At 34.9% G+C, this 12,921-nt stretch overlaps 1 protein-coding gene across 1 annotated transcript; it reads right to left on the bottom strand.

Annotated features, from left to right (window-relative positions):
• Positions 1-8,775: 8,775 nt before the first annotated feature.
• On the bottom strand, positions 8,776-9,307 carry LOC110690239 (the record flags this gene model as incomplete). Its single annotated transcript, XM_021867067.1, has 1 exon — positions 8,776-9,307. A coding segment is annotated over exon 1 (532 nt), but the record flags the coding sequence as incomplete, so codon positions are not given.
• Between the last annotated feature and the right edge of the window lie 3,614 nt (positions 9,308-12,921).

The following is a 12,921-nucleotide window of genomic DNA, read 5'->3' as shown; positions in this document are numbered from 1 at the left end:
CTAATTAAATCCAATGGAAGGCAAACACATTCAAACAAAGCTATTTGAATCAAATGAAAGTCAAACACATTCAAACAATGCTATCAGAATCAAATGAAAGTCAAATGCATTCAAAAAAGATAATTAAATCAAACAAAAGTCAAACACATTCAGACAAAGCTAATTGCATCAAATGAAAGTCAAAAACATTCAAACAAAGCTAATTAAATCATATGAAAGTCAAATGCTTTGAAAAAAGCTAATTGAATCAAGTAAAAGTCCAAAGAATTCAAACAAAGCTTTTTGAATCAAATGATTGTCAAATACATTCAACGATGCTAATTGAATCATATGACAGTCAAACAAAACTTTTTGAATCAAATGAAAGTTAAATGCATTCAACAAAGCAAATTGACTCAATTGAAAGTTAACCATATTAAAGCAAAGCTAATTGAATCAAATGAAAGTCAAACACATTTAAACAAAGCTATTTGAACCAAATGAAAGTCAAACACATTCAAGAAATGCTATTTGAATCAGATGAAAGTCAAACGCATTCAAAAAAGGTATTTAAATCAAGTGAAAGTCAAAATCATTCAAACAACGCTATTTGAATCAAATTAAAGTCAAACACATTCAAACAAAGCTTTTTGAATTAAATGAAAGTCAAATGCATTAAACAAAGCTAATTGATTCAAATGAAAGTCAATCACATTCAAACAAAGCTAATTTAATCAAATAAAAATCAAACACATTCAAACAAAGCTTTTTCAATCAAATGAAATTCAAATGCATTCAAAATAGCGATTTGAATCAAGTGAAAGTCAAACAAAGCTTTTTCAATCAAATGATTGTCAAATCCGTTCAACGATGTTAATTGAATCATATGAAAGTCAAGCACATTCAAACAAATCTTTTTGAATCAACTGAAAGTCAAATGCAATTAAAAAAAGTAATTAAATCAAGTGAAAGTCAAACACATTTAAACAAAGCTTTTTAAATCAAATGAAAGTTAAATCCATTCAAAAAAGCTAATTGAATCAAGTGAAAGTCTAGGTAATTCAAACAAAGCTTTTTGAATCAAATGACTGTCAAATGCGTTCAACGATGCTAATTGAATCAAATGAGAGTCAAACACATTCAAACAAAGCTTTTTGAATCAAATGAAAGTCATATGCATTCAACAAAGCTAATTGAATCAAATGAAAGTCAATGGCATTCTAACAAACCTAATTAAATCAAACGAAAGTCAATGGCATTCTAACAAACCTAATTGAATCAAATGAAAGTCAACCACATTCGAACAAAGCTAATTGAATCAAATGAAAGTTAACCACATTCAAACAAAGCATATTAAATCAAGTGAAAATCAAACACATTCAAACAAAGCTTTTTGAATCAAAAGAAAGTCAAATGATTTCAAAAAAGCTAATTGAATCAAGTGAAAGTCAAACAAATTCAAACATAGCTTTTTGAATCAAATGATTGTCAAATGCATTCAACGATACTAATTAAATCATATGAAAGTCAAACACATTCAAACAAATCTTTATGAATCAAATGAAAGTCAAATGCATTCAACAGGTCAAATTGAATCAATTAAAAGTCAACCACATTCAAACAAAGGTAATTAAATCCAATGGAAGGCAAACACATTCAAACAAAGCTATTTGAATCAAATGAAAGTCAAACACATTCAAACAATCCTATCTGAATCAAATGAAAGTCAAATGCATTCAAAAAAGATAATTAAATCAAACAAAAGTCAAACACATTCAGACAAAGCTAATTGCATCAAATGAAAGTCAAAAACATTCAAACAAAGCTAATTAAATCATATGAAAGTCAAATGCTTTGAAAAAAGCTAATTGATTCAAGTAAAAGTCCAAATAATTCAAACAAAGCTTTTTGAATCAAATGATTTTCAAATGCATTCAACGAGGCTAATTGAATCATATGACAGTCAAACAAAACTTTTTGAATCAAATGAAAGTCAAATGCATTCAACAAAGCAAATTGACTTAATTGAAAGTTAACCACATTCAAGCAAAGCTAATTGAATCAAATGAAAGTCAAACACATTTAAACAAAGCTATTTAAACCAAATGAAAGTCAAACACATTCAAGAAATGCTATTTGAATCAGATGAAAGTCAAACGCATTCAAAAAAGGTATTTAAATCAAGTGAAAGTCAAAATCATTCAAACAAAGCTATTAGAATCAAATTAAAGTCAAACACATTCAAACAAAGCTTTTTGAATTAAATGAAAGTCAAATGCATTAAACAAAGCTAATTGATTCAAATGAAAGTCAATCACATTCAAACAAAGCTAATTTTATCAAATAAAAATCAAACACATTCAAACAAAGCTTTTTCAATCAAATGAAATTCAAATGCATTCAAAATAGCGATTTGAATCAAGTGAAAGTCTAACAAAGCTTTTTGAATCAAATGATTGTCAAATCCGTTCAACGATGTTAATTGAATCATATGAAAGTCAAGCACATTCAAACAAATCTTTTTGAATCAACGGAAAGTCAAATGCAATTAAAAAAAGTAATTAAATCAAGTGAAAGTCAAACACATTTAAACAAAGCTTTTTAAATCAAATGAAAGTTAAATCCATTCAAAAAAGCTAATTGAATCAAGTGAAAGTCTAGGTAATTCAAACAAAGCTTTTTGAATCAAATGACTGTCAAATGCGTTCAACGATGCTAATTGAATCAAATGAGAGTCAAACACATTGAAACAAAGCTTTTTGAATCAAATGAAAGTCATATGCATTCAACAAAGCTAATTGAATCAAATGAAAGTCAATGGCATTCTAACAATCCTAATTAAATCAAACGAAAGTCAATGGCATTCTAACAAACCTAATTGAATCAAATGAAAGTCAACCACATTCAAACAAAGCTAATTGAATCAAATGAAAGTTAACCACATTCAAACAAAGCATATTAAATCAAGTGAAAATCAAACACATTCAAACAAAGCTTTTTGAATCAAAAGAAAGTCAAATGGTTTCAAAAAAGCTAATTGAATCAAGTGAAAGTCAAACAAATTCAAACATAGCTTTTTGAATCAAATGATTGTCAAATGCATTCTACGATACTAATTGAATCATATGAAAGTCAAACACATTCAAACAAATCTTTATGAATCAAATGAAAGTCAAATGCATTCAACAGGTCAAATTGAATCAATTAAAAGTCAACCACATTCAAACAAAGCTAATTAAATCCAATGGAAGGCAAACACATTCAAACAAAGCTATTTGAATCAAATGAAAGTCAAACACATTCAAACAATCCTATCTGAATCAAATGAAAGTCAAATGCATTCAAAAAAGATAATTAAATCAAACAAAAGTCAAACACATTCAGACAAAGCTAATTGCATCAAATGAAAGTCAAAAACATTCAAACAAAGCTAATTAAATCATATGAAAGTCAAATGCTTTGAAAAAAGCTAATTGAATCAAGTAAAAGTCCAAATAATTCAAACAAAGCTTTTTGAATCAAATGATTGTCAAATGCATTCAACGAGGCTAATTGAATCATATGACAGTCAAACAAAACTTTTTGAATCAAATGAAAGTCAAATGCATTCAACAAAGCAAATTGACTTAATTGAAAGTTAACCACATTCAAGCAAAGCTAATTGAATCAAATGAAAGTCAAACACATTTAAACAAAGCTATTTGAACCAAATGAAAGTCAAACACATTCAAGAAATGCTATTTGAATCAGATGAAAGTCAAACGCATTCAAAAAAGGTATTTAAATCAAGTGAAAGTCAAAATCATTCAAACAAAGCTATTTGAATCAAATTAAAGTCAAACACATTCAAACAAAGCTTTTTGAATTAAATGAAAGTCAAATGCATTAAACAAAGCTAATTGATTCAAATGAAAGTCAATCACATTCAAACAAAGCTAATTTAATCAAATAAAAATCAAACACATTCAAAGAAAGCTTTTTCAATCAAATGAAATTCAAATGCACTCAAAATAGCGATTTGAATCAAGTGAAAGTCAAACAAAGCTTTTTGAATCAATTGATTGTCAAATCCATTCAACGATGCTAATTGAATCATATGAAAGTCAAGCACATTCAAACAAATCTTTTTGAATCAACTGAAAGTCAAATGCAATTAAATAAAAGTAATTAAATCAAGTGAAAGTCAAACACATTTAAACAAAGCTTTTTAAATCAAATGAAAGGTAAATCCATTCAAAAAAGCTAAATGAATCAAGTGAAAGTCTAGGTAATTCAAACAAAGCTTTTTGAATCAAATGACTGTCAAATGCGTTCAACGATGCTAATTGAATCAAATGAAAGTCAAACACATTCACACAAAGCTTTTTGAATCAAATGAAAGTCATATGCATTTAACAAAGCTAATTGAATCAAATGAAAGTCAATGGCATTCTAACAAACCTAATTGAATCAAACGAAAGTCAATGGCATTCTAACAAACCTAATTGAATCAAATGAAAGTCAACCACATTCAAACAAAGCTAATTGAATCAAATGAAATTTAACCACATTCAAACAAAGCTAATTTAAATCAAGTGAAATTCAAACACATTCAAACAAAGCTTTTTGAATCCAAAGAAAGTCAAATGAGTTCAAAAAAGCTAATTGAATCAAGTGAAAGTCAAACAAATTCAAACATAGCTTTTTGAATCAAATGATTGTCAAATGCATTCAACGATACTAATTGAATCATATGAAAGTCAAACACATTCAAACAAATCTTTTTGAATCAAATGAAAGTCAAATGCATTCAAAAGATCAAATTGAATCAATTAAAAGTCAACCACATTCAAACAAAGCTAATTAAATCCAATGGAAGGCAAACACATTAAAACAAAGCTATTTGAATCAAATGAAAGTCAAACACATTGAAAAAAAGGTATTAAAATCAAGTGAAAGTCAAAATCATTCAAACAAAGCTAATTAAATCATATGAAAGTCAAATGCTTTCAAAAAAGCTAATTGAATCAACTAAAAGTCCAAAGAATTCAAACAAAGCTTTTTGAATCAAATGATTGTCAAATGCTATCAACGAGGCTAATTGAATCATATGACAGTCAAACAAAGCTATTTGAATCAAATGAAAGTCAAACACATTCAAACAATGTTATCTGAATCAAATGAAAGTCAAATGCATTCAAAAAAGATAATTAAATCAAACGAAAGTCAAACACATTCAGAAAGCTAATTGCATCAAATGAAAGTCAAAAACATTCAAACAAAGCTAATTAAATCATATGAAAGTCAAATGCTTTCAAAAAAGCTAATTGAATCAACTAAAAGTCCAAAGAATTCAAAAAAGCTTTTTGAATCAAATGATTGTCAAATGCATTCAATGATGTGTAAGCAAGATGAGAACCTTGTTACAAAAGTACGTTTTAAGGGGTCTTAGTGAAATCGTGATTAGTGAAGGGGAGAATAGGGGAACACTCAACCCTAGTCTCGGATATAACAAAGGGGAACACTCACCCTTTGCTTGGTGTAGTTAGGAATGGGGAACACTCAACCCACTCGTTCACTACGCAAGTTCCTAGGTTTGGGAACACTCTACCAAAACTAGCACTCTTCAAATTTGAGTTATCAAACTTGGACCTTAAAAATGACTAATTGCTAAGTCACGTTTAATCAACAAAACACAAGTGTTTAAGCAAATTTCTGGATGCTTTTCATTCATGCATAGTACACTATTTATAGTAGTGTATAAGTTACATAAAGGAACATAGGATTCCCTTCTACAATTTTTAATGATCATCCATCACTTGCCTAATTAAAAGACAAGATAAAATGCTAATTATAAGGTGATTAAAAGGCTCATATGACTGTCCAATTAACCCCTCATAACAACAAAGTAAAACTAATCAACTAAGCTTAAAACTATGCTTAAATTAAGGAGAAAACGTTCAGCAATCATGAGGTCTTCAAACAGCATTTTCAACGTCCAAGAAAACATGCAAACAACCCCCTTGAGTCACGCTTGTAACCTCCCATTTAAACCCTTGATTCAAGCTCCTTTATTCTAGCAACAACTCTCTAATTAAGTACATGTAAACCCCAAGTAAAGAGGTAGAATAATCAGCCAACTAATGCCTTAATTCACGCCCAACACAAGCCTTGAATCACGCTGTCAAAATCAGTCCAATGTAACTCCCAAATGCATAAATCATGCGTGGCTTCAAGCTTGGAAAAAACGGCTCATGTACTAGATACCTTCAACAAGATTAATTACACTAAGGGAAGTGTAACCATTTGTTAAACTCTTTGGACTAAAACCGTGCATAGGATTGAAGAATGATTTAGACAAGAATAATCCCTTAGCACCTTGCTCAATAGCACCGTGTTGAACCTCCTCATCTTGACCATGGATAGTTGACCCTTGACCATCTTGGTCATCTTCCCCTTCTTCAAAAGGAATTGCCCTCAATTCGTCATCATCAAAGTAAGGAGCAAGGTCCCCAACGTTGAATGTGCTTGAGACACCAAATTGGCCCCCCAAATCAACCTTGTATGCATTGTCATTGATCTTTCCCACGATTTCAAATGGTCCTTCGGCTCTTGGCATAAGCTTGTTCTTTCTTTTGCTAGGAAACCTCTCTTTTCTCATGTAAATCCACACTAAGTCACCAACTTCAAATTGCTTCACGTTTTTCACCCTCTTGTTGGCTTGTTTCGTGTAGACCTCATTTGCTTTCTCAATGTTCTTCCGTACTTCCTTGTGGACCTTTAACATGAACTCGGCTTGCTCCTTAGCTCCACCATGAACGAACTTGTCTTGTGGCAAAGCTATGAGATCAATAGGAACATAAGGATTTACACCATATACCACTTCAAAAGGAGAGTACTTTGTAGTAGCACTAGGAGTCCGATTGTAAGCAAACTCGGCATGAGCTAGCTTGACATCCCAATCCTTAGCACTCTTACTAACCAAGGTCCTAAGCAACGAACCCAGAATTCTATTCACCACTTCAGTTTGCCCATCGGTTTGTGGATGATGTGAAGTAGAAAACAGCAGCTTTGTTCCCATTAGGCGCCATATTGATTTCCAAAAATGACTAAGAAATTTTGTATCACGATCGGACACAATGGTGCGTGGCACCCCATGAAAACGAACCACTTCTTCAAAGTATAACTTAGCCACTTTCATAGCATCTTCGGTTTTGTGACAAGGAATGAAATGAGCCATTTTCGAAAACCGATCAACAACCACCATGATTGAGTCTTTACCCCTTTGAGTTCTAGGTAAAGCCACAATGAAATCCATGCTCACATCCTCCCAAGGTCTTTCCGGAACTGGCAAAGGCTTGTAGAGACCTTTGTGAAACACCATCTTGGCCCTTTGACAAGTAGAACAACGACTAACCACATGATGAACCGTGGCTAACATTTTCGGCCAATAAAAGTGAGCTTGAAGAAGCTCCATTGTTTTTTGAATTCCCACGTGACCAGCTAGACCTCCTCCATGAGCCTCATGAATCAACAAGCTTCTAATTGGACACTTAGGAATGCATAACCGATTTCCCTTAAAAAGAAAGCCATCATGTAAGGAAAATAAGTCATATACTCCATGGACACATTTCTGTATTATTCCATTGAAATCGCCATCCTCCTTGTAGTATGCTTTGATCAAATCAAACCCAAGAACCTTTGCTTCGACAACTCCAAGCAAATTATGTCTCCTAGATAAGGCATCCGCAACAACATTAGCCTTTCCACTCTTGTATTTAGAGGAAAAGTTAAAGGTTTGCAAGAATTCAACCCATTTAGCATGTCTTGCATTCAGCTTCTTTTGGCCATGTATGAACCTCAAGGATTCATGATCGGAATGCAATATGAAAGGTTGTGGCCTCAAGTAATGTGACCAATGATCTAGAGCTCTTACCATAGCATAGAACTCTTTATCATAGGTGGAGTAATTCAACTTGCCTTGACTCATCTTCTCACTAAAGTAAGCAATGGGACGCCCACCTTGAATCAATACGGCACCAATACCCTTTCCACTTGCGTCACATTCAACCTCAAATGGTTTGGAAAAATCCGGAAGTGCTAAGATGGGTGTGTTGCACATCTTCTTCTTGACTTCTTCAAATGCCCTTTGAGCTTGGGGTGTCCATTCAAACACGCCTTTCTTAGTACACTCGGTGATGGGAGACATGAGTGTGCTAAAATTCTTGATGAATCTTCTATAGAAGGAGGCAAGTCCATGAAATGAACGAACTTCCGTGAGTGTCCTTGGACTAGGCCATGATTGAATTGCTTCAATTTTGCTAGGATCCACCTTCACGCCATCACCTGAAACTATGTAACCAAGAAACATGACTTCATACAATAAAAAATCACATTTTTCTAGTTTCCCATACAATTTTTCTTGCCTCAAAACAGAAAATACTTGGAAAAGATGATCAAAATGAGATTCTTCATCACGTGAATAAATGAGAATGTCATCCAAGTATACTACCACGAACTTGCCAAGAAATGGCCTTAGCACCTCATTCATTAATCTCATGAACGTGCTAGGGGCATTTGTAAGGCCAAATGGCATGACGAGCCACTCATACAACCCATGCTTTGTCTTGAACGCGGTTTTCCATTCATCCCCTTCTCTCATGCGAATTTGATGATACCCACTTCTCAAGTCTACCTTTGAGAAGACCTTGGAACCACTTAACTCATCAAGCATGTCATCAAGCCTTGGAATTGGAAACCTGTACTTGATAGTAATGTTATTAACGGCTCTACTATCAATACACATTCTCCAAGTACCATCTTTCTTAGGGACCAACAAAGCAGGAACGGCACATGGACTCATGGACTCACGCACATAACCCATCCCCATTAGCTCTTCAATTTGACGTTGTAATTCCTTAGTTTCTAAAGGGTTACACCTATAGGCTGGCTTATTTGGCAAAGGTGCTCCGGGAATGAGATCGATTTGATGCTCAATTCCACGTATGGGTGGTAGTTCTTTAGGTAATTCATTCGGAAAAACGTCCTCAAAATCCTTAATCAATTGGGCTAACTTAGGATTTTGAGCAACAAAATTTTCGTGGGTTTCTTTGGAGTATAGTATGAACAACTCTCCCTCACCATCTAACTCCCTTTCAAACTCTTTAAGAGACAACAAGGATACTTCTTTTTGGGGTGTTTGTGATGGTGAAAACCGTGGGGGTGGTAAAGGGTGTAGTTTTTTCTTTCTCCCTTCATGGACTATGGTATACGTGTTGTGATACCCATCATGTATAGATCTTTTATCAGTTTGCCAAGGCCTACCAAGTAGAATATGACAAGCATCCATGGACACAACATTACATAATATAGAATCACAATACGAACCAATACAAAAAGAAACCATGCATTGCTTCCTAACCCCAGTGCTAGCATTAGAATCTAACCAACTTAATTTGTAAGGTTGTGGATGATTAGTAGTCGTAAGACCAAGTTTAGATACTAGGGTCTTAGACACGGTATTAGCCTCACTTCCTCCATCAATAATCAAATCACATACCTCGTCACCAATTTTACAACGGGTGATGAAAATGTGTTGTCGTTGGGGGGCAGCATCCTCTTCCACACGTGCTTGTAAGGCCCTCCTAATCACGAGGCTAGTCTTCTCCTCTGGCTCGGCAATGCAATCATCACAATCATCTTCAACTTCTTCTTCCCCCTCCTCAAACTCATCCCAGTTGATGTTTTGAGTGGCCATGAGCTTAACCTCTTGTATGGTTAACGCCCTAGTATTAGGACAATCCTTCTTGTAATGACCTCGTCCTCCACATTTGTAACACACAATGTCACCTAGCTTCACGTCCTTTGTGTCCTTTTTTGGTGGATTACTTGGTTTGTTAAAGGAAGAACCTTCCTTCGTAGGAAAAGAAGGTTTTCGTGCCAATTGAGGAATGGTAGTAGGCTTCTTCTTCTTCCTCTTAGCATCGAACTTAATCACCAACTTGCAAGCTTCAACAAACGTGAGGTTAGTATAACCTTCAAGTTTGTCTTGTAATTCTTGGTCCAAACCAGATATGAAACGCCCCATTTTGAGCTCTTCATTTTCGGTTACTTCACACACAATAGCAAGTCTATCAAACTCTTTTATGTAATCCTCCACAGAGTCCCCATTTTGTTGCAAGGTACTCCACTTCACATATTGACTTTGCTTGTAATTGTGGGGGATGAAACGGTCTTTCATCCGTTTCTTGAGTTTGCCCCAAGTAGAGATAGGAGCTTTCCCCCTAAGGGTACGTCCCCTCTGCTCTCCTTGTAGCCAACTATCACCATAGCCCTTCAACTTGACTTTGGCAATCTTAAAACGTTGAACATCCTCATGAATGTCCTTGTATTCAAAGTACCTTTCCAAGGATTTCTCCCATTCCAAGTACTTCTCTGGATCAAGTGTCCCATCAAAAGAAGGGACGTCCACTTTGAGACTCCTATCTTCCCTCCTAGGTGGAGGGTCTTCATCTTGATCTCTCCTATCTTGCTCGTTCATGAGCCTTGCCATCAAGGCAGCAAGGTTCCCTTGTAGATTGGCATTGGTTTCGGCCAACCTTTCTTGACTAGCAATGGATCGATTAAGAGCTTCCAAGGCTGTCCTCAAGTCTTGATTCTCTCCCATGGTGTGTAGGTATACGACCCCTTAGGAAATGTTTAGGAAAACACCCCCTACCTGACGCGCCAAATGATGTGTAAGCAAGATGAGAACCTTGTTACAAAAGTACGTTTTAAGGGGTCTTAGTGAAATCGTGATTAGTGAAGGGGAGAATAGGGGAACACTCAACCCTAGTCTCGGATATAACAAAGGGGAACACTCACCCTTTGCTTGGTGTAGTTAGGAATGGGGAACACTCAACCCACTCGTTCACTACGCAAGTTCCTAGGTTTGGGAACACTCTACCAAAACTAGCACTCTTCAAATTTGAGTTATCAAACTTGGACCTTAAAAATGACTAATTGCTAAGTCACGTTTAATCAACAAAACACAAGTGTTTAAGCAAATTTCTGGATGCTTTTCATTCATGCATAGTACACTATTTATAGTAGTGTATAAGTTACATAAAGGAACATAGGATTCCCTTCTACAATTTTTAATGATCATCCATCACTTGCCTAATTAAAAGACAAGATAAAATGCTAATTATAAGGTGATTAAAAGGCTCATATGACTGTCCAATTAACCCCTCATAACAACAAAGTAAAACTAATCAACTAAGCTTAAAACTATGCTTAAATTAAGGAGAAAACGTTCAGCAATCATGAGGTCTTCAAACAGCATTTTCAACGTCCAAGAAAACATGCAAACAACCCCCTTGAGTCACGCTTGTAACCTCCCATTTAAACCCTTGATTCAAGCTCCTTTATTCTAGCAACAACTCTCTAATTAAGTACATGTAAACCCCAAGTAAAGAGGTAGAATAATCAGCCAACTAATGCCTTAATTCACGCCCAACACAAGCCTTGAATCACGCTGTCAAAATCAGTCCAATGTAACTCCCAAATGCATAAATCATGCGTGGCTTCAAGCTTGGAAAAAACGGCTCATGTACTAGATACCTTCAACAAGATTAATTACACTAAGGGAAGTGTAACCATTTGTTAAACTCTTTGGACTAAAACCGTGCATAGGATTGAAGAATGATTTAGACAAGAATAATCCCTTAGCACCTTGCTCAATAGCACCGTGTTGAACCTCCTCATCTTGACCATGGATAGTTGACCCTTGATGACCAATATGGTCAAAGTTCTAATGATTGTGATGCTCCAAGTAGTCAAGGTGAGGTCCAAGTTCAAAGCAATGCAAAGGAGTTGTTTCTATCCAAATCATTCCTTACTCTTTTGCACGGTTTTGGTCCGAAACATTTTACAAGTGGTTACACTTCACTTAGTGTAATTAACCTTGTAGAAGGTATCTAGCAAGTGACGGTTTTCCAAGCTCCAAGTGCAACGGTTACAAGCTGATTGAAGAGGCGTGATTCATGGCACTTGTTGGGCGTAAATTATGGAGTTTGTTGGCTGAACATTGCACCTCATTATTTGGGGGTTATGAAGAATAAAGAGGCGTGAATCAAGGCATTAAAATGGGGGTTACACAAGCTTGCAAATGGCTGTTTTGGACGTGTGTTGAAGATGCTCTTTGGATGCTGTTTGGCTGATCATCTTCCCTTGTTTCAAGCCTAGTCTTTAGTTCTTTTAATTAAGTTTAATCTTGTTTGTAAAAGGGGTTAAGTGGGACGTGTATTCTCCACTCATTCCCTTAGTTAATTTCCTTTTGTCTATTTTATTTTGTTAATTAAAGTAGGCAAGTGAAAGGGTTGTATTGATGCTATAAATAGCATACTTTGAATGAATGAAAATCATCCAAGATTATTTGCCTAAAAAAAAACGTGTGTTTTTGTTTATTGAAGTGACTTGAGTTTAGTTCACTTGTTTTCCAAATTTGAGTATCCGAATTTGAAGAGTGTTAGTTTTGGTGAGAGTTCCCAAAATTAGGACTTATAGTTTATGATTTGGTGAGAGTTCCCTCATCTAAACTATCCCAAGCAAACGAGTGAGAGTTCCTCTTTGCTATATCCTTAGCTTAGGGTGAGAGTTCCCCTAACTAAACTGATCACTTGATAATTGAACCTTAAAATCCTTTGAATCTTTTAACTTATCCTTTTTGTAACAAGGTTTCTCATCTTGTTTACACATCATTTGGCGCGTCAGGTAGGGGGAAATTTTCTTAAATTTTCCAAAGGGGTCGAATACCTACATACCATGGGAGAGAATCAAGACTTGAGGACAGCTTTGGAAGCTCTTAATCGATCCATTGCTAGTCAGGAAAGGTTGGCCGAAACCAATGCCAATCTCCAAGGGAACCTTGCTGCCTTGATGGCAAGGCTCATGAACGAGCAAGATAGGAGAGATCAAGGTGAA

This window comes from Chenopodium quinoa, unplaced genomic scaffold (genome assembly GCF_001683475.1).
Source record: "Chenopodium quinoa cultivar QQ74 unplaced genomic scaffold, ASM168347v1, whole genome shotgun sequence".
In the NCBI taxonomy this organism is placed as follows: Eukaryota; Viridiplantae; Streptophyta; class Magnoliopsida; order Caryophyllales; family Amaranthaceae; genus Chenopodium; species Chenopodium quinoa.
This window is presented reverse-complemented; position numbering and strand designations above follow the sequence as displayed.